This window comes from Macrotis lagotis, chromosome 5 (assembly GCF_037893015.1).
Source record: "Macrotis lagotis isolate mMagLag1 chromosome 5, bilby.v1.9.chrom.fasta, whole genome shotgun sequence".
In the NCBI taxonomy this organism is placed as follows: domain Eukaryota; kingdom Metazoa; phylum Chordata; class Mammalia; order Peramelemorphia; family Peramelidae; genus Macrotis; species Macrotis lagotis.
Window position 1 is genome coordinate 83,754,635 of NC_133662.1, and position 27,926 is coordinate 83,782,560.

Sequence of the window (27,926 nt, forward strand, 5' to 3'; positions counted from 1 at the left end):
AATACTGGTAGTTGATTTTTGACTCAAAAAAAGTCATTGCTACTGCATAGATTTTAGCGGAACAAAGTATTTTTCTTCACAGGCCTTTTTAAGGTAAGTAACTTTTACATAGGTAGAACCAACTTTTAGTAATCAAGAGATGATCATTTATTGGTAGATCACCTGGAATTTTTGGCTTCTCTTCCTTCTCAAACCCATCCATCTATGATAGTCAAGGCAAGAAGGTAAAAAGTAGAATGAATTATTTAAAATTGGCTTCTTGATAAAACACCAGAAGTCTGAAGTGAGAGTGTGTTGAAGAGATTGGTTAACATGAGGGGGGATTAAAATGATTCATGCCATCTATCCCAGTCCCCCTTATCAAGGATAATTAGTCATTCTCTTTACTCCCTTGATAAGAAATAAAAACAAAAATAAACACATGTAACTTTACATTGGCAATATAAACTACTTAAGAACTAAACAAGTTGAATTTCACTCAACATATAACTACAGTACTTAAAAATACGAGTTGACTGTAAACAAAGAAGTAACTGCTCTAAATGGCCATTTGAACTTTGTACCACGTCCTCAAACTAGCAACCTTCACATATACTAAAGAAATTCTATTTTCCCTTTTATATATGGGTAGTGATGTGATACAGCAAGAACCAGTTGTTGTTATCCTGGGATATGATCTGACATCTGCAATTATCAACCATGCAGGTGAAATCATGCCTTCACATCCATGCTGGTATGCATCATGCTTTGAAACATGTTATGAAACTCACTGATCATGGACTAAGTCCATTTTACTAGATTGACAGATGTATGAAAGCAGTAATGCTTTGGATAACTGTGCTATTCATAATTCTACAGTTATTTTCTCTCCCAATTACATTTTGCTATAAATATGTGTGCCCGTAAGTTGATCCCAATATCAGTTTCCACTAGCTAATCAAATTATTTGGGAATGATATCCTCCCTTTATTTTAAAAAAATGAAAATTCTAGCTTCCAGAGACTTCCCAATAATAGATTTATGATAAAAATGACAATCTTTAGTAACAAATCATCCTTCATCTTTACAATGCCTATTCTTTCTCTCTAACACATACAAATAAATGCCTGTGCACATAAATACACATATGGACACACAAAAAACACATAACCATGAAGCTTAAAGGGTAGAGAAAATGGAAGGGAAAAAAATGTCCTTTTAATGACTCATTTTAATTAACAATTCTGATATTAAGACTAAACGATTATCTGAAGTACAGTCAAAGAACTAAACACTCCCAAATATAAATTTCAATCAAATTTTTGACATTTTGATGACACAGCAACTTATTTAAAATATTTTTCCCTCAGAAAATATAAATGCTTTCAAAAATTGAGAATATCAAGTGGGACTGACTTTAATGACAGCTGAAAACATATTACTAGGTTGTAGAAATCCTAAGTGCTCCATGATCTTTTATTATTACTTCAAAGTTAATTCTATCTCACATGATTGTAGGCAATGAAGGATAGTGTCACACACACACACACACACACACACACACACACACACACACACGAGCTTGCGGTCTCGCTTTCTTTCTCTTCCATTTCTAGCTGATGAAGTGTGGCTCCTTTTCTCTTCAGGCATAAATGTAGTAGCAGACATTTACTCTAGGATAGGCTTGTCTGGAGCAGATATCTGGACTCTAAAATATATTTGATCATTTGATGCTGTTTGCTTTTACTTTCTGACTTGACCCTTTCAATTTTTTAACTTTTATTCTTCATTTGATGGATTCCTTTTCGCTAACAAGTCCAAGTCTTTCAAGCCAGAACAAATCTTTGGATCTGTGAAGAATCCTGCTTCTTTTTTCATAGCTTTTTGAATATGTAGTATGAAATCAGGCAAATATTACTTTGGAAGGAATGATCACTTAAGATAGATCATTTTCATTAGTTTAGTTTCATTTAAGAGATATAAGAGGCACAAAAGTTCTGAGGTTTCAACCCATGCATACACACAATCATACTTAATTAAAAACATTTAAAAAAGAGAGATATTTTGCTTATTTGTAGTGCCATCAAATTGCAGTTCAACAAGACAAGGTCAAACTGCACCTTTTCTACAAAGAAGCAATAGCTGCTTACTTACCTCCAAAAATCTTATGGAAGGAAATCACTAAGGCAGGGTTGTTGGCATCAGATTGCCTTCCATTTTACATCATGCCTATAGGTCAAATGTCTCTGCAATGTATCACCAATTATTTCAGGATAACATTTTGTTTTTAAACTTTAGGACAAAGCTTCTTTTCACTTAAAAGTGATATTTTAAATTTGCTTGAGATGAGATACAAGAACAAAACTCCTCCAAGTTTTTGTTTTTGTTCTTACTGAGGTAAAATCCTAATATGAAAATCAAGAAGACCTTGCATATAGCAGCCATTTTAACCCACCTCCAGACTAGCCTTGACACAATAAGCATGTATGTACAGTCATGGTTCACTGTATCTGCCTAAATGCTGAGTTCTGCTGCTTATTCAAGTCACGGATATCCTATGTTATTCAAAAGGACTGATGAACTGCATGTCCACCAGAAGAATATGAAAAACAAATGATGTACAAATGCAGCAAATATAGGGAGTATGCATTCAGAACACATCAAGAAGCTAACACTCATGAATTATAAGTATTAATGTTTTCCCTCCCCCCGAAAAAAAAAGTCTTTCTGTGCATGATTTTCAAATCCAAGGTCCCAGGGAATCATGAAGTGCCTTGCCGTTTTTGTTGTTGACTTCTGATGACCTCTAATTGTTTTTTGCATTGCTGGTAGTATGTAGAAAGACTTTTGTTTTCATCTAAAAGCTTTTTATGTTCTTGTACCAGACGAGATGTATTTTGCTGGTCTTTTTCATCCTGGTCCAGTTCTGCTACTAGTTCTTGCCTAAAAATGATACATACAATATTAATTATGATGGAAGAATTTACACAGTATTTGTTGTTAACTGGTAGTTCAAGTAATTGAAACTTTAAATTTGGTCCATTATTATGTAAGCCAAGTGCACTGTTCAAATAATATCACAATATACTGGGATAGAAAGTGTTTTCTAAAATTATTTTATCATATTAAAATCCTAATATAATTATATAATGCACAACTACTAAAAGAGTAACAAAAATTATAGTAAAATCAATCAGGGAAAAATTGGAGTAACATGTCTTTCAGCCAGGGAAAGTTTATTTCTTGTGACTAGGGGTTGAGAATAGGGTGCTTGGTTTTATCATACAAATTCTACTTCAACTTTCATGCTATGAAGTCAGAATCATATTTAACTATTTTCAGCTCAGCCAAAGATGTAGATAAGATATTCCCAAACCCTTAATTGAAATAGATGCTATCTAACATAAATCCCTTTCCTGTTTTAGAATATACTATTTTGCTGGAAACACTGAGCATACTTTGGATTACTACATGTAAGCCCCCATAATAGTACATTTGGATTATATTACTTGATTCTGTATTTATTTTCAGAAAAGACTTTGGCAGGATTCTAGCTTAGAGAGCTTGTTTTTATTGAAATCTTTTAAAATTAAGAGACTTTAATGTTAACTTAGAAAATGAGTATTTCAGAACTGGACTTTGGGGAGAGAATAATTACTATAAAATTCTCAAATAGGATAAGTTTTTAAAAAAGAATATAAAATGAAAAAATTAAGTCTAAAGCCTGGTAAAATACTTTGCCTTTCTTATTTAGAATTTTTCTCAATTTCTTTCCCCTTGAATGAAAAATTTATTTAATTTGCTAATTTAAAAAGTGCCAACAAAATTAACACCAAGTGTCAACAGTTTTATTATCTTGAATTAAAATTTCTTGAATGATAGTTTTATATCTTACTCCACCTCCAATTGGTAATATTTCATTCAAATATTTTTCCTGTAACAACTATACCAGTGAGTAATCAATAATAATAATTTACTAAAATTCAGAGACCCAACCCTCAGAATAGCAAGTTATAACAAATAACTTATAACAAATTACTTCCCTTCATTAAGGTAGTATCCTTCAGTTTTCAATTTATCCTATACCAAAATTGAGACAATTAACACAAGTTTTCAGCATATTTCTTCAGATGATATTTTTTTCCATGGCAATTTTATTTAGACCAGCACCAGCACCAATTTGATCATGATAAGACATGCATTTCCTGAGGATCAAGGATCAAGTTTAAGACTAAGAGGAATATAATTGTAGAAAGGTCTAAAATGGAAAAGAAGTACAAAAGAAAGAAATGCGAAGTGACCTTGATTTAGGATGAAAGGTATTCTTATGAGTATGTTGTAATTTCAGAATAAAGTGACTTTCCTAAATGTTTGGAGGATTCGTGTTTTAAAATTTTTTTTCCTGTGAATATTATATTTCTAAAATAAGAGATTGAAGGAGAGGCACTGTAGTATAGAGTAATGAGATGATGGCTTTGGAGACAGGAACACTTGTGTTAAAAATTTTCCTCTGACCCTTACTAGCTGTGTGACCTAAGGAAATTATTTAATCTCTGAACACCATAGATAAGAGGCCCAAATCAGATTAAAATATAATTGAGAAATATTTAATAAAATAAAGAAAAATATAAGAAAAACATAGGTAACGTTAATAGATAAGTTTTCTAAGTCAATGGGATCTTTACGTATGGCTTTATGTTTGACAGCACTGCTCTATATAACTTTCTAAGACTAGAAAATCACTGTGCAGATGCTGATCTGCATTGAAAGCAATTTCTTCCCCTCAAGTTCCCTAATGCACAGTGGGTCCTAAAAAATCATCATCACATCTTAGTAATAATAATAATAATAATAATAATAATAATAATACTACTACTAAGTATGAGTCAACTGAAATAGTTTGAAGAAGTCTTTTTGTTTGATTAAGTCTTTCAGCATCATTTTAACTTTAAAGGTTTTAAGTGCAGGAAACTGAGTTGTAAATAGTACTGATGCATCTCCCTTAGTACTAAAAATGGTGTCTATACATAACAGATACAGACACAGACACACAGACACACACTTGAGTGCAATCTAAAGGCTTTTCTGATCCCTAATAGCAGTATATTTAGACTTTGGAATAGATAGTGAATGAGGGTTTGACATTAGGAACATAGTTATAAATTCTGGAGACATGTTAATCTTCATTTTTGCAAAAATGTTACCCCAAACTTTTAACATATTCAAAAACATGTTACACTATAGATGAAAATTTATAGGGTTGATGAAGAGTGAACTTACAGGGGCAGCACATAGAGTACTGGCCCTGGAGTCAGGGGTACCTAAGTTCAAATTTAGCCTCAGACACTTAATAGTTGTGTGACTTTGGGCAAATCACTTATTCCCATTGCCTTGCAACGCCCCCCCCCCCCCAAAAAAAGAGTGAACTTACTTTCTCTGTAACAGTAATGCTATTTCTGTTTGAACTTTCATATATTCTTGGGCCATTTTACAATGCTGTTCAAACACGGCCATGGATTCTTTGGAGTTTGGGCATGGTGCTAGTGGCTGAAAATAAATCAGACATGTTAAAACATAATCAAATGAAATCTCATTATCTAATCTAGCTAGTTGGACTGTGACTGTAATATATTTATCCATTACCAGGTTGCACAAACCAGTAAGCTTTTAAAAATAAGTGCTAAACCATGTCCTGGAAAATCTCAGTGTACTCCTGCCAGGGTTAACTCAGAACTTAAATTTGCACTTGCTGTTTTAACACTTTCTTTGTTACACAGAACCATGACTAAAGCTCTCTTTGCTAAGGATATTAAATTTCAGGTTGCCAAAATACTTGTATTATACCAAAAGATGTTTATAGCTCATATAATTCATGCACAGGCACTGAACCTTGCTATTATTTATATATTCAGCTACCATTAATATCAAAATGGATTACAGACTACATCAAATAATAAATAACTCACATAACTACTATGTTTTAATGTTCTGATGTTAAAGAATAAAAATGTTATGCTAAATAGTTGTGGTCCCTTAAAATGAATAAATAACTATAAGAACATATTAATCTGAACATTTCTCATTTAATTACCCAAATTAAAAAAGCAATTTATTGTAACTTTATTCAAAAACTAGCCAAAAATATAACTGTCAGGTTTAAAGAGAAATTCTTTTTTGGTAAAGGTACTGAGTTAAAATTAAGGAGAATTCAGGAAGGAAACATGTTACCTGTAGTTGATGATCCAGTGTAAGGTAGGCCATTGGGATGGAGTTATCTGATCCATTAGTATCTATAATTCAAGCATTCACATTTTTTAAAACTTTATGACAGAGGTAATTGCATAAAGAAATTGAGGAATATGCCTGGAATTTTATAATTTTCCAAATGAAATAATGTAATATCAATATTTATCCAAAATGATTATAAATAAAAAAACAGGTTATTATAGAACAAAAAATAAAATGTTTATATAAATGCTAAGTAAAACGAGATGTGGATTTACCAGATGCTTTTCTTGACACCATGCTCTCTACCATCTAGTACTCTAGCATTAAGTTGGCTAACAACTATAGCACTTATTAAAACAGCCTGGGACCATAAGACCAAAATGAAATAGAACTTGACACAATTCATTTTAATCAGTCTTCCTTCTGGCAGACTTGACAACTGGATGGTTTAAACTCTGGTCTAAACAAATCTTATCTAGCCAAATTCTGTTTTCCCTCATTTCCCCTTTATATTAAGTTTATTTAATAAGATTGTGGCTCACACAGTGACCTAACTGGTCAATTTAGTTGCATTAATCCTCTAGCTAGTTCTGCTAAAACAATCTGAATGTACTGGGGAAAAGTGGTAGAATGACTTAAAAATTTTAACATCACTTTCTATTATTCTTCCTTAGTTTTTAACCAGAGGACAAAATGGTGAGCTGCTAGCATTATACTAATTAGTACTCCTCAAGGAATGCTAGAAATGAAAACAAGGACAGAAGGATAGGACAGATTTATTGCTCAGTGATTTGCTACTTCCTGCTGTATTCCATCCTGCCTCCCTAGTATCTTAAAAGTTCTTTAGTTGTGTTGAATCAGTCTACAGGTTTCAGGTGAAATCTTAATTTTCTGTTCTTCTTTGTATACTTTGAAATTTTTATATTTGTTGATGTTTAAGCTTAAAATAAACAAAAAACTTTTTTTTAAAAAAGAAATTTTTTTTAAAAAAGTTTTTAACAAATAAGGTAAAAACTATAAAGTTTCAGACTAAGTTGGGGGAGGAGGGGGTGTAGAAGAAGGGAAACTGAAGGTAAAGAAAACCCGTTTGAATTAGCTAAATTTATAGAGCCCTGGGGGGGGGGGGGGAGGCATTTTATTATTTTTATGTATGCTCCAGTCCACAGAAATGGGCTGACAAAGTATTATTGCCTGGTAGAGGTTCCCAAGAAAGTTGCTTATGAATAATTACTATGTGTTTCTAAAATGCTTGAGTACTTGAACCAAACAGTTGTTTTGAATATCTACTTAACATATTTAGCCCAGGCATGGGGAATTTGAGACTGAGAGCTCAGTTTCAAATGGCTGACTTGCCTTCCTGTTGGGCAAGAAGCATTTCAATTACGCCTACAGTTGTACAAGCAAAACATGTTTAGTTTTCAGTAATACAATAGTCAGAAAAATGTAGTAGCATCTTTGGCTAGAGACTGACCTTGATGGCAGGAAGCTCTGGGTTCCAATCCTTTCTCTGACCCAGTCTGGTTGTGTGACACTGGACAAGTCACATGATATCTAGTGCTTTGGGCCAGTGTAAACTCAAAAGAGAAAAAGGATCTCTGCTGGCCACATATAGATTTAATAAACCATAATTTAACATTGATATATTTTTAAATATGCCCTAATTACGTTTTAATCTGATTCTGGGAGCCATGGAAATTCTTAGGTCAACAAGTTTGATACCTCTGCTTTAGGCAACTGAGACTCTTGAGTTGTTCACTGGCATTGGTAGAGGGATGATTTCTCACTTGGGATTCCCAATACTACTGAAATCATAGGTTCATTTCTTATCTTGATTCCTATTAAATGGTCTCAATAATATTTTAAGTTATTCCATGAACGTTTAGTCTCTCTACCACTTACTATAGCAAGTCTAAATTCCTGTCTGCCTTTCAGGGCAGTTCATGATCTGGTTCTGCTCTATATATCCAATTTAATTTACATTGCTCTTTAGCTGGTGGTACTCTCTTTCACAGTCTCTCTCCACACCTCTGATTTTGTTACCTGCCTACCTTCCAATTCACCCTCCCAATTTTCTTATTGATTTTAGTAGCTGTCTGATGGTCTTCCTCTTCAATCCATTCATTGCTACTCTCAGGGACTTCAGTATTCATACTCGTGATTCTCCTAATCCCATCATTTTTTCAGTCTTTGCAATATTAACAGTCTTTTCCAAATGCATTTTGGTGACACCGGCTTGGTGAAACATTAGATCTCACCTAAAAATTTACATGGTCTGAACTTTTAAATTCCACTCTCATCCTATCCTGGCACTTTCCCCATTCCCTTAGTAACAGCAAATTTACTCCTTACCATGCCTTTTGAGATCCCTTTGTTGCCTCTTTCAGTTCTTCATTCTTACCTAGCTTTAATTCCTAGCCTTAATCAGATGATCAGACACTCTAATGTTTAAGTGGTTGCAACCTTAAAATTATCTGCATGTTGATTTGAAAACACCTCCTCTCACACAATTTTTTTCTGCTTTTGCTCAGGGGACTCTAAACTTTACTAGAGAAATTAAGTCTAGAAATTAGATTGATTTAAAAATTTACTGGTATATAAATTTCAATGTAAACCTTTGTTGTGACTTCACAATCCTTCTATCTTTAACTGACTCTCTATATTGACCTTTTAAAACTTTTTCTTTTCTCCTTCCCTTCTCTGTGCCCTCTGGCATTACCCTTTTCCCAGACCCCCAACCCCCCTTCAAATGAGTCTTCACCTTCCATATTTACAGAAGAAATCAAAGCTGTTCACTGAGAATGTTGGGGCAACCGAATAGATACTTCCACAGTTCTCTTCCATTCCCTATGCCTCAGGCTCTTCACATCTATTCTTTCCTGGGATAAGAGGAGAGACATCCTTCCTCCTTACTAATACTAATCTTTCAACCAACAACTTGAATCCCAGAGCCTCCTCACTTTCCTGAATCCTAGTCTCATTTCACTCAGACCTCAGGGAGCACTGCTTTACTACTAATGCATTCATTATATCCTGTTGTTTACTACAGCTCTCTAAACCTAACACCCCCTTCATTACATGTTGCCATAGGGTTCTGCATACGGGGGACACTTAAGTGAAACCTATCATTGTCATCACTGTGCTTTTCCTTAAGTTCTACCCCTTCAGCTTTCATTGATACTGCCTTTCTGACAGAATCTCTTCAGCTTTTTTTTTTTAGATTTTTTTTTCATGGCAATGGGGTTAAGTGGCTTGCCCAAGGCCACAGGGCTAGGTAATTATTAAGTGTCTGAGGTCAGATTTGAACTCAGGTACTCCTGACTCCAAGGCCAGTGCTCTATCCACTGCACCCCCTAGCCACCCCCTATCTCTTTAGCTCTTACACCTGACTATATTTCGTCATATACTGTTTGCTCTTGGTCTTCCTAAATACATTTGAACATAGAGACTGTGTTTCAGACTTCTATATTAACTGAAATTCCTGAAGGAGTGATGTACAGCTTTTTTTACCCTTTATGTCTATTCATCTCCATCTCAGAAGTATCTTTCATTCTTCTCTATTTCTTTGTGTTTCTTCCACTCCTTTCACTTTAATTAGGTTCTAATATAGGGTTCTTTAATTGCTGCACTTAATCAAAAAGAGTTGCATGTTTCCCTTTCCTAAATGAAAATGTTTTCCTTTTACAAAAATAACCTAGTATATTTTCTTCTTACATTTGTGATCTATTATTTCCCCTGAAGTCAATGTCCCTCAACTTAGAAAGGTTTTCCCATCCTTATGACTTGTCACACTGTTTATACTATTAATTTACCATGTAAGCCCTGTCTTTACAGGGGAAAGCTTTAATATTAATAATATTAACAATTAATAATGACAAATTCCAAATTAGTATTATGAACTAATGAGAATTTACAATATTTACTTATTGCCTGATAATAATATTGGCCAAAAAATTGTAAGAAAACATTTATGAAATATCAACAAGACAATGGCAATCTAGTTAACATTAGTGAAATTTCATTTTCCCTGGCCTAAGGCAGATTTTTGACTACCATCAATTATCTCTGATACCAAACACAAGAGAAGAGGGGCAAAAAAACCCAGAGTGGTGTTTGTTCAGAAGAATCTTAACACTTTAAAATATAAATTTACAATCTGTCAAATGCTTGTCAAACTGAGTGTTGGTTCAGGCTAGGAAGGGAGACAAGGTTAAGCTGGATGCCAGAATTAGGATCAAAGGTCAGTGTTGCAGGACAAAGAATTTATGAGCTCTGGAAAAGGTCTGAAAATTTCATCCCCTACATGCTACCTTCTACTGGAAGGGTTTCTGAAACTCAACTCTATTAAATATAACTTACATCAAAAAACTTCCTGTGTGTGTTACTGAATATTTCCTGGCATGTAAAATAAACATTTATAAAAATGTCTGTTAAAATTCATCAGATATTATGTGCTGAATTCTACACAAAACTTTAATGTATTTACTCCTAGGTCTTTTTTATTTTTATTTTTTCGTTTTTGCAAGGCAATAGAGTTAAATGGCTTGCCCAAGACCACACAGCTAGGTAATTATTAAGTGTCTGAGGCCGGATTTGAACTTAGATATTCCTGGCTTCCAGGGCTGGTGCTCTATCCACTGCGCCACCTAGCCATCCCTGCTCTTAGGTCTTAAAGCAACACTCACACTCACATATATAAATATAAATAAAAAAAAATACACACAGACACACAGACACACACACACACAGAGTAAGGGGGAAATTCCTTTATCTGAGGAACCAAGTAGGAAGAGCCTGACTTTTTGAAATATACACATTTAAGTTACCACCCATTAAAAATTATGTTTCCTAGTTTCTCTACCATTGCTGGAGGTTGAGGAAGCATGACTTTGCCACAGGTTGATGATAAATTTGGCATATATAGTTAGTGGTAAATATATTGGGCCACTTCAGGCTGTGCTCTGCTAGGAGTGAAGAAGCTACCACTAAATTTAAACTAACTAAAAACCAGGGAGCACACCCGGTGCTAAATATAGTGCTATCCTACATGACACACATGGGAAGAGAAGTGACCCAGTTCAGTTTTAATTAAATTATAAACATGACTAAAGCATGCCAAATATCTATGGCCATATATGGATAATAGTTTACTTCTGTAAAGATGAATGGGAATGTTCGTGGGACTTGCAAACTCCCACTTATTACTTACCAAATATGCTTAGTTTCACATAAATTTTCAAAAGTTCTAAATTCTTTTAAGAACACTGAAGCTCACAGAGATTTAAGGCTGGAAATTACTTTAGAAGTCATGTGGTTTAATCCTTTTATTTTAAAGGTGAGGAAACTAAGGCTCAAAGAGGGGTGAGGGGGGCCTGCTTGAGGTTACTTGGACAGAAGAAAGTGGCAGCTGGAATTCCACCCTGGGTGTTGACTTCCACAGCACCATTTCTAGAGCTATGTGCTGACTCAAGTTGCTTGTGTTTTCTTACTAGACGTGACAGTTACAAATATGCACCGAAGTATTCTTAAAACTACAGCACTCTGTAGTTTATGAAGGACAGTAATATTCTTTTTATAGTACTTCACTTAAGATGATATTGATAATGACATAACAGGACACTCTAAAATATGTCTTTTTGCCTTAGGCCATATTCGATTCATTGTGACTGAGATGAGTTTACAGATGTTTTTTAATGAAACTACTTCATCATTTTGAAGTCCAATGTGAAATGCTGATTTTTAAATCTGTATTTGTGAATGTGTTTACGCTGGAACAGGATTTCTTGTAGCCTATAAAGAGTATACCTTGTAAAATAAATCTCACAATGTATTAAATTAGCTATTGGATTGGAAAGACTTAAAGATTCATGACCATGAAAGGAAATAATTTTTTTTTCCCTTTTGGTTACATGATAGGATTGCAATTATCATCATCTGAACTGGGAGATACCTTAAAGGACAATACACTCTATACAGATGATGAAAACAGGCTCAGAGAGGTAAAGAGACTTGCCCACAGTCACATAGTACAATAAATATCAGAGGAAGAATCTGAATGTAGGCCTTCCTGAACTCCAAATTCAGAACTCTATCCAGGACACCACTTAATTTATATCCTTGAGCAGGTGAAGACCAAGATGACTTCCCCCCCCATAACATATTAGTTTAGTATATAACGGAGCTAGTTAAATGATTCTGTCATCAAGTAGAAATGTGATGAGAAAGGAAAAACCACACACACACACACACACACACACACACATTTCTTTTGCTAGAAACACCATAAAACAAAAAGCAATTACCAAAAAACACCCAACCACCATCTAATACTTCTTCCTCAAATTATATGTCTCCTATCAGGGAAACTATCCAAACCTAGGGAAACAAAAATACAGAAGGCAAGTCTGTGTTCATAAATCTAGTTTTCTATTTTACTAATGCTAAGGTATATGATCCCACTGGCTTCTTGAACAATTTAAATATTATCTTGTCCTTGTAAAGATTCTACCAATTGACATTCCTCTCCCTCCCTAAACTCTCCCTATTTCATACCTTCCCTATTATTGTAGAGGATAATACCATTCTCCTTTAGGTTCAAAATCTAGGAATCATCCTAGACTCCTCAGTATCTCCTACCCCCCCCCCCCATATCCAATCTGTTGCCAAAGTTTATTGACTTCATCTTGGCAACAGCTCTCAAATATATTCTCCTTCTCTCCTCCGACACTGTCACACAGGTGCAGGCCCTCATTATCTCAAGCCGTGATTACTGCACTAGCCTGATGGTGAGTCTGCCTGTCTTGTCTCTCCTCCCTCTAAATCCTCTGTGCAGTCATCATAGTGACTTTCCTAAAGCAAAGGTCCCTTCATGTCATTTCCCCTACTCAATACACTCCACTGGCTCCCTATCACTTCCAGGATCAAATACAAATAAATGCTCTAATTGGTATTCAAAGTCCTTTATAATTTAGACCTCCTTCCTTTCAGTCTACTCACACCCTACCATGTATGTAACTTTTAGATGCAGTGATACTGATCTTGTTGCCATTTAACAAACAAGGTATACTATCTCTTGGTCTGGGCATTTTTTTTTTGGCTATATCCTCAAGTCCTGGAATGCGCTCCCTATTCATTTGTGCCTATTGGCTATCTCTTAATCCCAATTAAAATCCCAGCTTCTACAAGAAGCCTTTTCTAACTCCTCTTAATTCTAATACTATCTCTGATTTACTTTTGTAAATATCTACTTATTAGACTGTGAGTTCTGTGAGGACAGGGACTTCATTTTTTTTTTTTTGGTATCCCTATTTCTTAGCTAAATATCTGGCAAAGAGTAGGTATAACACAGACAAGTGATGTTATTAATTGAACATAAATATAAAAGAATCCCTTTCATACAGTTTATTAAAAATGAGAAATAAGCAACAAGTCACCTGTGGAATCATCAGGGGTCCAAGGATGGCTCCTTGTTGGCTTTTCAGAAGTTGGTCCTGAGGTAGTGATCATTCTGACACTAGGACTGGATGACCTACTACTCACCTGTATATGAAGAAATGAAAGGTGGTGAAAAAAAAACCCAAACAAAAAAACCAAAACCCAACTCAAAAAAACAACATCATGAAAGGATTCTTTAACAATTCCAGGTAAATTTTATATAGAAAGAAGTATGATTGAATATTGAGTTTTACAAAAGTGTAAAACAGGAAGAAATGAAAAAGAATGTACATAATATGAAAATGTAATAAAATATAATAATTTATAAGGTTTTTGTCTACTAGAAATGCCAAGAGATTAGCAAATCTAGAACTGAAAGGAATATTTTACTTCTTCAGAATTTTTGTTGTATTAGCATCTTGATGTTTTATCTCAGGTTCAGCAACCTCACCTTAGAAAGGGACCTTAAAGATCAACTAGTCCAAAACTCTTCTTTCACAAATGAAAATACTGAGGTCTGACAAGTTAAGTCAAAGTCACAAAAATAATGATAGGAGAGCAAAGACCAAAAAATTCAGGAGCCCTACTCCAAATCTAGTGTCCTTTCCAATGTTCCATGATACCTTAAATTATAGAATAGAAACCAATAGTATCTGTTATTTCTAGGAGCAACTCTTACTTTGGTACCCCACTCTGAAATAATGTCCCAAATAAATCAAATCTAAATATTCTGAAATAGATTCCAAGTTCTGCTTAGCTTTTTAAAATAATTAAAGGTCTTAGGGTTAACAGGGAATGTTGGATGGATTTGACTATAGTTTATCTTTTCCAGCAGATGCTTACACCCATGTTTTCAGAAGGTAAATCAGGCAGCAACTAAAAGTTTAAGAATCAATTTAATTCACAATATAAGTTTTTTAAAGAGAAGAAAAATTTTTGACTCATGACAATGAGTGAAATGTATAATGGTAAAACCACAAAGAGGTTCAGAAGTGAGTGGATGAAGATGTAGAAAATGCAAAAAATATGATCAAAGCTAGTAAGGCTAATCCTACAATTCAAAACTTAATATAAACCATCAAACTTCTGAAGTTTAAGTCCATTTGAAAATATATTTTCCTACTTAAGAATTTTTTTCAACCTCTCATCTGCCACAGGACCTGTCTCTCTTCACAGTACCCAGCACAGTTGCTCTCCTATAGAGTTCCTGTCTCTTTGAAACTAGGGAATGAAGCTGATATTTTTGTCACCAGTTTCCAATTTTGTCTTTCCTAATTTAAGACCACAGCAAAGGTTATAAAAAGTTAAATTCCAATCCATAAATTGCCAAAAGACTCTCAATACTTGAAAAAATAATCAACTCAATGAATAACATAATGCTGCTTCACTGTGTTGGATATAAAAGTTAATAGTAAACTTCAATTAAAAACAAATCAAAACTTGGAACAATAACTTCCACATTTAAAAATATGTATAAGGTAAGTGTTATAAAAGATATGTCATCTGTTTAATCTTTAATTTGAAAATCCAATTAGTTTGTGCTTAAATTTTTGTCATTTTTAATGAAGCAAATAAATTTTTGAAGCAAATAATTTTAAAAAAATCAGTGGCTTTCATAACATCAAAGACATCAGATAAACATTAAAAACGTTCAAAAAAGTTAGAGCATCTAAAATACTTGAAAAATGAGTACCTGATTCTTAAGATAAATAATCTGATTTGCCATTGGAAATGAATGTGACAAATCAAATTTAAATTGCATAAGTAATTAGCACAGCTATTTTACCAGTTACTCTGCCCAACATCAAATTTCTAGGTGTATAAAAAGAATCAAGAGTTATTTTAAGTATATGAATGGTGACTTTTGATTTCTATATCTCACTTTTAAGATTGGGACCATATTTTTCAAAAGTTACTAAATTTTGCCTAGTGCTACCATTTAGGCTGACTTTCCAAGGAGCTTGGTCATTTATCCACTGTGCAGGGAGGGGAAATTCATTTCACAACTCTAAGCCTCCATTTCCTCAACTATAAAATAAAGTGCTTCTACTAGATAAAAATAGCCAGTATTTATATAGTGCCTATTTTGTAAAGCTAAGTGCTTTACAAATATCACTTCATTTGATCCTTAAAATTCAGAGAGGTAGGTATGAGCTGTCACCATTTGTATTATTGTGGAAGAATGGAGTAAAAGAAAATGAGGCAAACAGTGACTTGCTCAAGTTTTGTAAATTTATGTAAGGCTGGATTTGAATTCAGTTCCTTCTGTCTCCAGGACCAGTTAGATTAGGTTGATCTTTAAAGTTTTCTTTCAGTTGTAATTCTCTGAATCTATGAAAATCTCTGGGTATTTGCAGGAGTATATATATATATATATATATATATATGCAAAAAATATAATAGTACATAGTGAATTACTGGGCTGCTTAATAAATGACTGCTCACTGAACATTCCAACTATATGTAACATGGTGAAGACAATACCAATTTTATTACACATCAACAAATAGTTAGGAATTTGGATGCTATGGGAAAAAAAAGCACAGGTATTTTATTCATATAATTTACACATTACAACTAAAGCATTTTGTGTCTTCCACAAGGAACTTTCCCCACCAATGCAGGTCTGCCCCTTCTCTACAATTTAGAGTGTTGTGGGAGAGTTGTCTGTGAACCCTGGTCTTAAAGGATTTGCCCAGGATCAAAGAGCCAATGTATGTCAGAGGTGAGTTTACTAACCCCAAAGCTTAATCTCAAAAGTAATTCTGATTTTATTTTACAGTTTCTTTAAACTGCAAATATCTGGAAAATACGAAAACTTACTATTCTTATGTAGTTTACTTATTTTACAGTAGAACAGCAACCTGAACTAATTATTGTATTTTTGTTTAAGAATGCTGGAAAGCTGTACAACTTAAAAAGATAGGTGGACTGAGACTCATGTGAGATGTAATGATGATACCTGGATTTCTTATCAGGATTCATTATGGTAAAGGAAATTGATTACCACTGCATATATCCATCCACCAAGGATTGGTCAGGGAGTTGTTATCTAGACTTATGGGGCTGTTTATATCCTGATTAAATTCTAAGCTGTAGTGGAAATAATTTATACAGCTAGGGTCCTGGACTTGCTGGCTGACTAAGCCCTGAAAACAAGAAAGTTATACAACATAGAGATTTTATTAGACAATCTGTTGATTGAAGGAGGAGTTTGTGGTAAATTAAATGTATCATGTTGCTGCCTAAAGTTTGTATGTGCTCTAGCACAAACCTGGAAAAAGGCCAAGTCCATGTCTTTGATGATGAGGAAGTAAAAATCTTGACAGAAGAAAAAGTTGGTAGTCATGACAAGAACAATGATTTAAGAAAGAAATCACTAATAAGGTGTAGAACCTTATTATAAAAGAAAAAGAATAGGGGCAATTGTGAGGAATATGTGGGTGTTTGAGTTCCCCAAGAATGTGAAGGGAGGATTCTTAGTTTACACTACAAAGACTAGGGTATTCCTATATTGTTGCCTATGAGCAAGTACTGAGTTAAGATAAAAGATTTAGCCTCTAGCTGATCAAAAACTGATGAATTGTCCCACCTGTTTTTAAATTAACCTGGAGTCCTGACCTTCTTTGTACATGCTCAAGGAGATCTAGCTGTTTTTGCTCATTAGTATAATTAGTATAATGAGCATGGTGGGGAAAATGTATGGGGACCAATGTATCAATTAGATTGTGACCCCAGCCTATGATTAACATGAAGGGGCAGGAAGAAGGCCTTTCAAAGTACATAAAAGATCTTGCATTTTGGGATTTCCTCGCCCCTCTCTCCCACCTTGAGAGGTGTGCCATCTTGGTAAGACTTCTTAATAAAAAACATTTTAATCACTCTGGAAAAAAAAGAATGCTGCTCTTACCACTTTCTGCATATAGTTTTAGCTATAAAGCAATAAACTATAGCAGAGAATTATTTAGAGGCAGCTTGGAGGTGCAGTGGTTTGAGAGCTTGTGACCTCAGTCAAGTAACTTGAAACTGAGGCAAAACCCTGTTTGCCTCAGTTTCCTATCTATAAAATGAGATGGAGAAGGGAATGGCAGGCCACTCCTGTATCTTTACCACAAATGCCCCAAATGAGATTATAAAGAGTTGGACAGGACCGAAAATAACTTAATATAGAATTATTCCCCAACAATAAAAGTTGATCCATGTCCCCTATTTATATAGGCTTGTGTCTCTTAATGTAAAAAGGAAAACATATAAGGTAGTTGTCCTTGGTGCCAGGCATCAATAAAGTCTGTACTTTAAATGTTATCTGTGACTTTGACCTAAAGGAATAAACTGAACAGCAAGTATTTATTGAATACCTACACCCACACCCATCCCCCCACATTTTTTGGGGGTGGGAAAATAAGATTCATGTATTTCTCTTTGTCCCTAAACATTACCATTACCTATAGTGCCAAGTTTATAACAATGTTTGACAAATACTTTTTAGTAACACAAAAATATTTTAATGTGTATTTTGAAGACTCAACTCTTTATGTATATATATATTTATTAAGGATATTTTTGAATAAGGGTTATCTACATCTCTTATTCCATATGGAAAAATTACTGAGATTACTTATTTTAGTTTTGAGGAAGGGAAAAATAGGTTATTAAAATGGTTTTATTAAAGGTCTACCTCATGTCATTGGTTAAGCTAGAAATAGAACCTGGTTTCTTTCTCTAGACAATATTCCCATATTCCATTTCCAGTATCATAAAAAAGGCAATATTAGTTTTCCGAGCACTTAAAGTGTTTTGTATATAGGTGCTTAATAAATGTTTGCTGAATTTAATTGAATAATGATATCAGATTAATTGGTATATCACAATGAACCATCTTTTTCTCTGTTCTGTGGAAAAGTGAATAAGGAAATTCTAATACTAAGTAAGCTCCATGTACTAGGAGCCTATTAGATTCTAAACTACATTGTGAAGATATAATGTTTTTCTTAAGTCAAGGATCTGTGATTCTGTAGGTGTGGGAATGTCTTTCAGCATTTTTGAGGTTTCGAACCACATATAATCTGGTAGATGTAAGTTTCAGAGAATTATCTGAGATTTAATATGACTTAAATAACTTGTGCATCCAGCTGCAATGTACTTATCAGAGATGGGTTTTGAATCTGGGCTTTCCTAATTTTATGGCCAGTATATATGTCCACTATTCCAGAATACCTTTATAATATTTACATAAGAATTACAAAATTACAGAGAAAAGGATACTTAGTGTTTGTATTACACAAAATGGACATTTATGGAAAAGGAAGAGCACTTACAAAGGGCAGCCCAGGAAACTAGAAGCTTTGGGTTTTCTAAAACCTAGTTTAAGTAGTTCAACTTAGCTGAATAAAAACCAGAAATGTTTAAGAGTAGTTTATGACAACTGAACAGAATAGTTTTTCTACTCTATATATTTTGGCATGTATATATTATGCTTTTACAATAGAAGGCACTAGAAATAAAGGAATGAGAAAGCAATCAATGTTCACTAAGAGTGTACTAGTGGGAAAATTAATAAGGCCGAAAGAAGAGCACTAATTCAAAGCAATGCCATTATTCTTTAGTGTAAAGAAAGGAATTATAGTCCCTTGTGAAATGAATGAAAGGAAGCATCACATTCTTGGTATAAGGAGTAACTCTTGGCTAGAAGGAGGATCATAATTGGGATATCAATGACAGTAGTAAAGAAAGTTTCAAAGCATGAGATCATCAAGCCTCTAGGAAATAGAGCAGATGCCAGATGTCCAACTATTTGCTACTAATTGTGAGTAATTAAGAAATATGGTATTTGAGGTGGGAAAATAGGAGAAAATGGAATGCTCATATTAATCATAAAATAAAATATTAACAATGAACAAAATAGCTAATTAGGTAGAAACAAAATTTAAAATTCAAGAAATAGATGAAAAACCCCCCACACTTTATAAATATTATAAGAACAATGAGAAGAGCAAAAAACCTGAAATTTTAACATTTTAGATTCTCTTTTAAAAGTCTTTCTATTTAGAAAATGGAGATTGAGTATACCCATTACTTAAGCACCCTAAGGGAGTTGTGAGGTTTTGAATCTATATTGACTGCAATTGATTCAACATTTAAAGTGCATTATAAAAATTAAAAATGATTATGGATTACCATTTTAGAATGAAAAGCAATCAAATATTTCACAATAAGTAAATACTTACAATGTATAAAGTAGCCAATATTTAAGAACACTTTATATGAGAATTCTGGAATAGAATTATAAAGTTGAATTTTGAATATTTCTGATGTATTTTATATGAATACAATCAGTCCAATCAAAACAAAATATTAAATAAAAATGACCAAAAATTATCATTTCTATAGAATATGGCATGAAATTATCTTCAGAGTAAGTTGATAAAAATTAGGGAGAAAGTCAGAAACTTTGAACTATTCATATAGGTCAAATAAGTAAAGTCTTTATTTTAGGTGAGATTATAACACTGACATTTGAAAAATTATACTACTTTCTGGGTCAGGTAGAAAAGTGTGATAAAGTAATAATAGAAAATTAGAAAAGAATTATTGAAATTACATTATTAAAATTAATGAACATACATCATAATCTGGATAAAAGTATTTACAGTATTTCTCACTTTTTAGAGTAATGCTTTGTTAGGATTAAACTATATAATCATATACATATAACTTTGATAAATGATGCCATATTAAATATGGTAGAAGCTTCCAGGTATGCCAATGATTTCCTGGGAATATGACAGTCTATTTGAGCTACAAGAGAGGAATAGTGGCACTGGTCCATCTTACAGAGTGACAGTGAATTTATTAAATTATTTTTCTCAAGATTATGAGTGGAACTGCAACTAGTTGATATAAAACACTAAAAAAACCCTTCAAATATAAAACTTAATTTATCTGTGTTTACTTGAACTTTAATCTATCAGTGTTCATAAGATATTCTTCAAGTCAAATTATGCTGCAATTATAGCTTTTATCTATGCATTAAAGTTTAAGAGCAAAAAACTTTGGTCAGTTTCATGTCAAAGAAGTTATTTGAATTTACAACACAAATTGTAAAAAATATATTAGACAATAACTTGCAGTCATCTCTCATTTACTATTTTCAGAGAACTTAAGAATTATCTTACCTGACTGGGTTCTGTTCCAGTAACACTTAAGTCTTGAATGGATCTACGCCTTGGCTGTCCGTTGCCTGCTAGAGAGAAAAAAAAAAAAACATAACACTTACATCTATTTAGAAATCAGACAGGAGTACAACAGGAAGTTGCACTTTAGATAAATCCAAAGAGAGAAACAAAGTGTGGGGGAAAAAAAAGTATGACAGTTTTGGGGCAGAGGAAGAAAAAAAAGGGAGAGAAGGAAAGAAGAGGAAAGAAGAGACAGCTGCAATGTTTTAACTAAAAAAATGCTGGCCTGCAACAGAAAGTATACCCTAATACAATAACCACTCCTACCACATGAATAGCTGCTACTCTCTCTTCCACCATCTTCTGTCATGTGTTTAAATAGGATTAATGCCTGGGGGCTGGGGCTGATGACGGCATCTATTTCAAGGGCCTTACGTTATGCAAGACAGCTAAGCATGCTGTAAGACACTACTAGCTTTAACCTGTAGTCTTTTTGTTATTTTTTTTCAAGCTCTTTAGGCTCATCTTACCTGCTTACATTAAGAAATTTTTAGTTCATTATTAGCCTTCATAAGAATTCAGGATCTAGCACACAGTAGGGGCTTAATAAATTTGCGGAACTGAACATACATTTAACTATCTAGTTGTAAACAAAAACTTCCCTTCGTTTTCCTATATGGTCAAACAACTATTCTCCTTTTCTCTAACAAACTTTGTTGTTTTTGTGAATAGACTGAAAACAGACATCAAAAAAAATCCTATCAGTTGATGAAAGAAAAACAAATCTTTAAAACTGAATGAATTAAGCAATAATTTCACTGAGTACTTTTGTTTTAGGAATAGGATTGTTTATATAGTATCTCCTAAGATGAGAGATCAGCTGTCCAAAAGGAAACACCAAAATGCTCTGAGTAACAGCTGACACAATGCTCTACATTCTTTTGACTTTGAAAGCTGCATTACGTAACTTTCCTACTAGCGGGCAGCACTCAGAAACATTCATTCTAGCACTTGTAACCCTATGAGCACATACCATTCATACTTGTGTTTCGTAACCTACACATCACATTGAACTCCCCAACTTTGGCTCTAATTGGTGGCATAATTAAGTACACTTAGTGCTTTTGGCATCACAAAGTACTTATCTGGCACAAATTTAAGTGAACAAATAATAATGCTTTTCTGCATGAATATATTTAACTAAATAATAACTCAAAATTCTAGTGATATGAAACTGAATTCTTACCTATACTTTTTATTTATTTCTTTAATGCAATGGGGCTAAGAGTGACTCGCCCAAGGTCACACAGCTAGGCAATTATTGTCTGAGGCTGGATTTGAACTCAAGTACTTCTGATTCCAGGGTGGGTGCTCTATCCACTGTGCCTCCCTTACCTATACTTTTAAGAGAATTATCTTTACATTTATCTGCATTTTCAGTCAAAAATTCCAAAGCATTCAACCTTTTTAACATGAAAAAATCTAGTTCTAAAAAATTATTTAATAATGAAAACTTAGTACATAAAGGTAAAAATGATAATAATAATAATAATAATAATAATACAGTCAATTCAATGTTTCTTGAGGATATAAATATAATAGTCCATGACTGAAAACAATTTCGGACACATTTCATTCAACAACCCAATTCTAAAATTAGCTTGGATAAAAGAGACTCATAAAAGTGTCTGGGATTCTTATTTCACATTAGCAACATTTGTGAATCTAAGGAACCTGGTGTATGTGTCCTGAAATCATTAGATTATCATTTCAATAAAAACAAAAACAAACTAAAATATTCAGTGGGTTGGGGAAGGAATAAGGAATCAAAACTTTTAAGTCCATAGGGGAAAGCAGAACTAAGAGTCAAAGAGTTAAAGAATGCCTTTAAATGAGGAATTTTCAAGCTAGTAGGAAGAGCCAAAGCAAGCAGTATTGGGTGATGCATTTCAATTAGCATAACCATGGCAGAAACCATCTGGCAAATAGTTCACACAAAGCAAAAAAGGATTGCAATCAACAAATACTTGTTGCTCCAATATTAAGCTTTAAGTCATAATTTGGAAATATGAATGTAAAATAATCCATCTCCTGTTAAATCAAATGAAAATTACTAGATCTGTTCCTAAGGAAATTTTGATTTGATTCTAATTTTTTTACCCTATAGAATAGTAATTTGGCATCTCACTAATTTTACTGAAATTCATACCCTACATTACACATGGTACTGTAAAAGAATTAAGCTGAAACCTAGTGAAATGAGATAAATGAGTTCTTGATCAAAACTCTTAAGTGATGATAGGAATACCATTGCTAGTGTCAAAGACACAACTGAATAGGGCTTTCTTAGTATAGTATTTTACTTGAGGGTCACTAGACAGGCCAAATAGTTTGAAATGCTAGGTGGGGAAAGCTATTTATGACTGATCTATCTTATATCACTAAATCCAACTCTCAGGCAGTAGAAAGAGAAATCAGCTGGGCCTGTTGAAAATTAAAAAAAAAAGGCTTTTACATGGACTTGTTTCCTTGGTCTAGGAATTGGAATCAGATGTTCCTGAAAAATATCTGGTTTAGATTTCTTACATTTTTGGCTCAGGTAAGGCCCCTTTCCTTCACACCTTTTTTTTTTTTTTAAAGGTTTTTGGCAAGGCAATGGGGTTAAGTGGCTTGCTCAAGGCCTTACAGCTAGGTAATTATTAAGTGTCTGAGGCCAGATTTGAACTAAGGTACTTCTGACTCCAGGGTCAGGGCTCTATCCACTGCACCACCTAGTTGCCTCCCTTCACACCCTTCTTGTAATAAAATTTCCCAAAAAAATTCTCTCCTCTCTTCCTCTCCTGTCACTTATACACTCCATACCTTCTTCCAAATGACCTCCCCCTCCCTGAGATAACCTTCCTATATCTACTTTGATATATATATATGTATATATATATATATACACACACACACACACACACACACACACACACACACACATATATTTATATATATGTAAGACGTCTTCTACTTTTGATTTTGCATTTTTTGAGCTTTAACTATTCAAATTTCTGCTGATGAGACATGATATCTTTCTTCACATGCTAATAGCATACTATTATTATTGTTACATCATTTATTATTCAAAATTAGACATTTTAATTTGTGTGCACCTTTAGATCCCCATTAAGCCCATAGGCAGTATTTGTTTAGAGATAAAAGTAGAGTAAGGTATCACTTTGGACCAATGTCTCCAGATCAATGATAACTATAAAGTGCTTAGCACACACAGCAGGAGTTCAATAAATTTTTGTCCCTTTCCTCAAAACTTCCCCTGTGAGAAGTTATCTTTTCAGGGATCCCATTAAGGTCAATACTATCAGGCTGTCCTTCATGTTGGGCTCAAATTGTACTAAAGGAAGCACATAGAAATGAAGATAAAATAAGACTTCGATACTGTAGCAACTATTTTAGGTGACTTTTCTAGTTACTTGCCAGTGTAAGAGATTTTCCTAAAATGCACTGGGATGCAGTGATGCACTTAATAAAATTTCCTAGCTTACAAACTCTACTTCATCATAAAGGTCTTACCATTCCCCTGTCCCTTTATATATCTTCAGCATTTACAGAATTTTTCTTGTTTTTCCCATTAGCAACATTGTCTACAAAATATTCCCTAAATGACAAGGCATTTGACTCCATCTCCAACTACCATTGCAAAAACAGAGATTAGTGACTGTATGATTCTACTTTACTCAAAACAAAAAGAGAACCTTGACTGTCATTTAAAAAAAATCAGAACCAGTCTTTTTTTATGTACCAGGTTTGACAGTTTAAAGAGAATGGAGGCATGTATCTTGAGTTACTAGGGACTTTAATTTTAAAAAGGTTAAAAACATACATTGCCTGATATCTACTTATTAAGTTCTAAAGGAATTCTTATGTATAAAGATAGATATAATTTTAAAAAGCTCTTCAAAATCCTGGAAAGCTATACTTAAAAAAGATGACAGGAAGGTGGTTAGGCAAAAGACCTTACAAAAAGGTTTATTTAAAAATTTCTCTCAGAATAAGATGTTGAGCATATTATTCATTAAAACCTTAAATCACTTCAGCATTTTTACTCAATTATTTTAGGTTCAGAAGTTACAAAAGAGATAGCAAAGTGCTGCTCTACTTTTAAAAAAAATTTAAACTGAAGTACTTAAATTCCCTTAATCCATATGCTTGATGAAGAAATTTCAAGAGCTTATAAAAAGTGGTTGGGAGTGAAAGAGGAGGGGAAAAATTGTCTTAGATTAAGTTAATAGGTCAACTCTGAGTCATGAATGCTAGAATCTTATAACAGTATTAATAGAATTGTGTGAATGTAAAATTCCCTGAAAAGAGGAGCTATTTTACAAAGACAGAAATCAATCTGAGGCTATACTATGGGAAATTAATGTTATTACTAGAGTATTATGAAGACTTCTGTATCTTAAACAAACGTTTTAGAGATAAAATTGGTTCTGTTAAAAGTGCCTTTCTCCTATCAACTGAAAAATGCACTTGGTTAGTTTTATTAAGAAATAAGCCAGTATTATATAATTCAAGAGAGAGCTAAATAGTTTGGTCAAGTCTATGCTTAACTAGTATATAAGAAAACATGAACAATATTCTGGGTTTCCCAAGGGTTAGACTGAATTCCTGATTAGTACTATCTACCTGGACAGTTTCTGTCCTTAACAGACATTTTTTTTAACTGGCTAGTTTCTGCTGCTTGTTTGTGGACTGAAGGCCAAGTCATCCCAAATCCTTAAATTCTGAATTTCTTAAAACCAAAACCACTCAATTCCTTTTTACTGAGTGACTCCCATTCTCTCAACAAAACCCTTGTTCATTATACAATATAGGTATGATATAATGGATCAGTTCTTACTGTAATTATTAAGTTGTTTCAAGACCATAATCTCCACTTTATTATTAACGTTTTCAAACAACACTTGAAAAAAGTACTGTCACTCAGAAAAAAATATTTGGTGTGGATAAGAAAAGTTATAAAAAATACATAGAAAATGGCAAATCAGAAGATAATTGAGTAAACAAAGATTTCCACATTTTTGCAATTTTAACTCAAGAAGACTTAAAAGACCTAAAATTTTCAATAAAAAAGGGATAAAATAATACTTTGACTTAAGACATGGAAATTACAAGCATTAGGGTCCCTAAGCTTTGATGGTTGCAAAATCCCAAATTTACTAGCTCACAAAAAAGGTTCAATAAATCAATATAAAGCAAGGTCAACTAGTCTGAATACTTAACTGAGACCCTTTTGGATATGATATAAAGGTCCTCTGCTCCCTGTCCCCTACCAAGGTAATCAGGTCCGAGGTGAAAGGGCTTGCCTGTGGCTTCCCGAAGCTGGAGAACATGCAGCAGCCGCACCCCAGTAAGCCATCTTAGCAGATGGGTTAAATGAGGTTGAAGGTAATTGACTATTCTCAAACCTGTTGATAATTTGGGGGATGCTACCAAGTACATGAAGGCTTTCCTTGGAGGAGTGGGAGGATGAAAACAATTTGCTCCAATGGTCATGAAGGCAGCTGAAGCAGGCACAGGAGAGCACTAAAGTGCTTGATTAGGCATCAAAGATGCCAAGGTCATTCAGTGCATCCCAGGCAATTGCCAGTCATCCTGACTTCTGCCCTAGTTCCAAGATTATAATGGCTCAGATTAAAATGACTAGGCTGATAACTTTGTGCAACTCTCCCTCACTTAAATACAATTCATGCTCAAGTCAAGACATCACACTGTGATGTCTTTGGTCCTCTTTGAAAATGAAGGACAAAAATCTTTCCAAAAATGAATACTGAAAACTATGTTTACATGTTCTTTGAAAAAAAAATTAAAATAATAATAAAAAAAGAAAATGAACAAACAACAACAACCTCTAATTTACTGAGGCAGTAGTCAGGCACTTGGAGAGACCTTTTATACAAAATTAAAACAAAGCAGGATTGCATGCTCTAGTGATGCTTTTACCTAAATTAAGGATGACACATTTGATATTTCCTTTGGTGTGGATTGCTCACTTCACTGTATCATCCCTATTTGAGGGCAAAGGTGTATGATAATTCACAAATAGTTCTCATTTACTGAATTAAAGGCTAACGATGCTTTAGATCTAAGTTGCTTTTGTTTTCTGAATGGAATAGAGTAATAGTGAACAGAAATGGAATAATTTTGTCTTAATTCTGTTATTATATAAGCTATTAAAATTTTTGGGGACTGAGAACTTTAATACTTGTTAGAAAAAGTGGGTAAATAATTTTAAAGGAATGGGCTAATTGTGGGCCATAAAGACTCCTCTATAATACAAATGGGGGAGAATAATATTTTGAACATGGTTTTGGATAAAGAAGACAAATGCAATTAAAATTAGAATGCAAACAGACAACTGGGAACAAAATCTCTGCAGCAAGTTTTGCTCATAAGGTTCTCATTTCCAAGATGATGGTATCCCATTCCCCCAAATGGTAACTGGCTAAATGATATTAACAGGCAATTTCCTAAGGAAGAAATACAAACTATCAAAAGCCATATAAAAAAAATGTAACAAATCACTAGTTGTGCCATCTTGAGGACACACCTCCTACTCATCAGATTGATAAAATTTACAGAAAAAGGAAACAACAAATGTAAGAGGGAAAATACGTGCATTAATATTTGTTTGTGACACTATAAATCGGCAATAACCATTCTGGAAAGTAATTTGGAATTAAGTCTATAGATTTTCTAAATTATGCTTAACCTTTATTCCAGTGATACTACACTACTAGTAGACCTATATTCTAAAGAGCTCAAAGAAAAAGAACAAAACATTTATATCTGTTCTTTTTGTAGCAGCAAGAACTATAAACCAAGAGGGTGAACATCAACTTTTATTTAATACTATTAGATCAAATGAAATGAGGAAGAGAATGATTTTAGAGGTATTTGGAAAGACTTGTATGAACTGATGTAGAATGAAGAAAGTAAAACAATTTAAGTAATAACAAAATAATAAAAATAACAAAAACGAACAACTTTGAAAGCATAAGAACTATAACTATAATTATATATAATTATATATACTATCTATCTATATACATA

General features: G+C 33.6%; 1 protein-coding gene across 7 annotated transcripts in view; it reads right to left on the reverse strand.

The window, feature by feature from the left end:
- Positions 1-1,501: 1,501 nt before the first annotated feature.
- The window catches only part of MAP3K7 (mitogen-activated protein kinase kinase kinase 7), a 75,673-nt gene continuing 49,248 nt past the window's right edge, over positions 1,502-27,926 (reverse strand). For 4 of the 7 annotated variants that reach the window (XM_074187175.1, XM_074187173.1, XM_074187177.1 and 1 more), the window contains 5 exons: positions 20,814-20,881; positions 13,638-13,743; positions 6,208-6,269; positions 5,411-5,526; positions 1,502-2,922 (listed from right to left, as the gene is read on the reverse strand). In XM_074187175.1, coding sequence (XP_074043276.1) covers positions 2,742-2,922; positions 5,411-5,526; positions 6,208-6,269; positions 13,638-13,743; positions 20,814-20,881 — 533 coding nt within the window. In that variant the 3' untranslated portion in view covers positions 1,502-2,741. Of the gene's footprint in view, positions 2,923-5,410; positions 5,527-6,207; positions 6,270-13,637; positions 13,744-20,813; positions 20,882-21,140; positions 27,816-27,926 lie in introns of those variants that run through there. The other 3 variants (XM_074187176.1, XM_074187174.1, XM_074187179.1) reach the window with 2 other exon arrangements.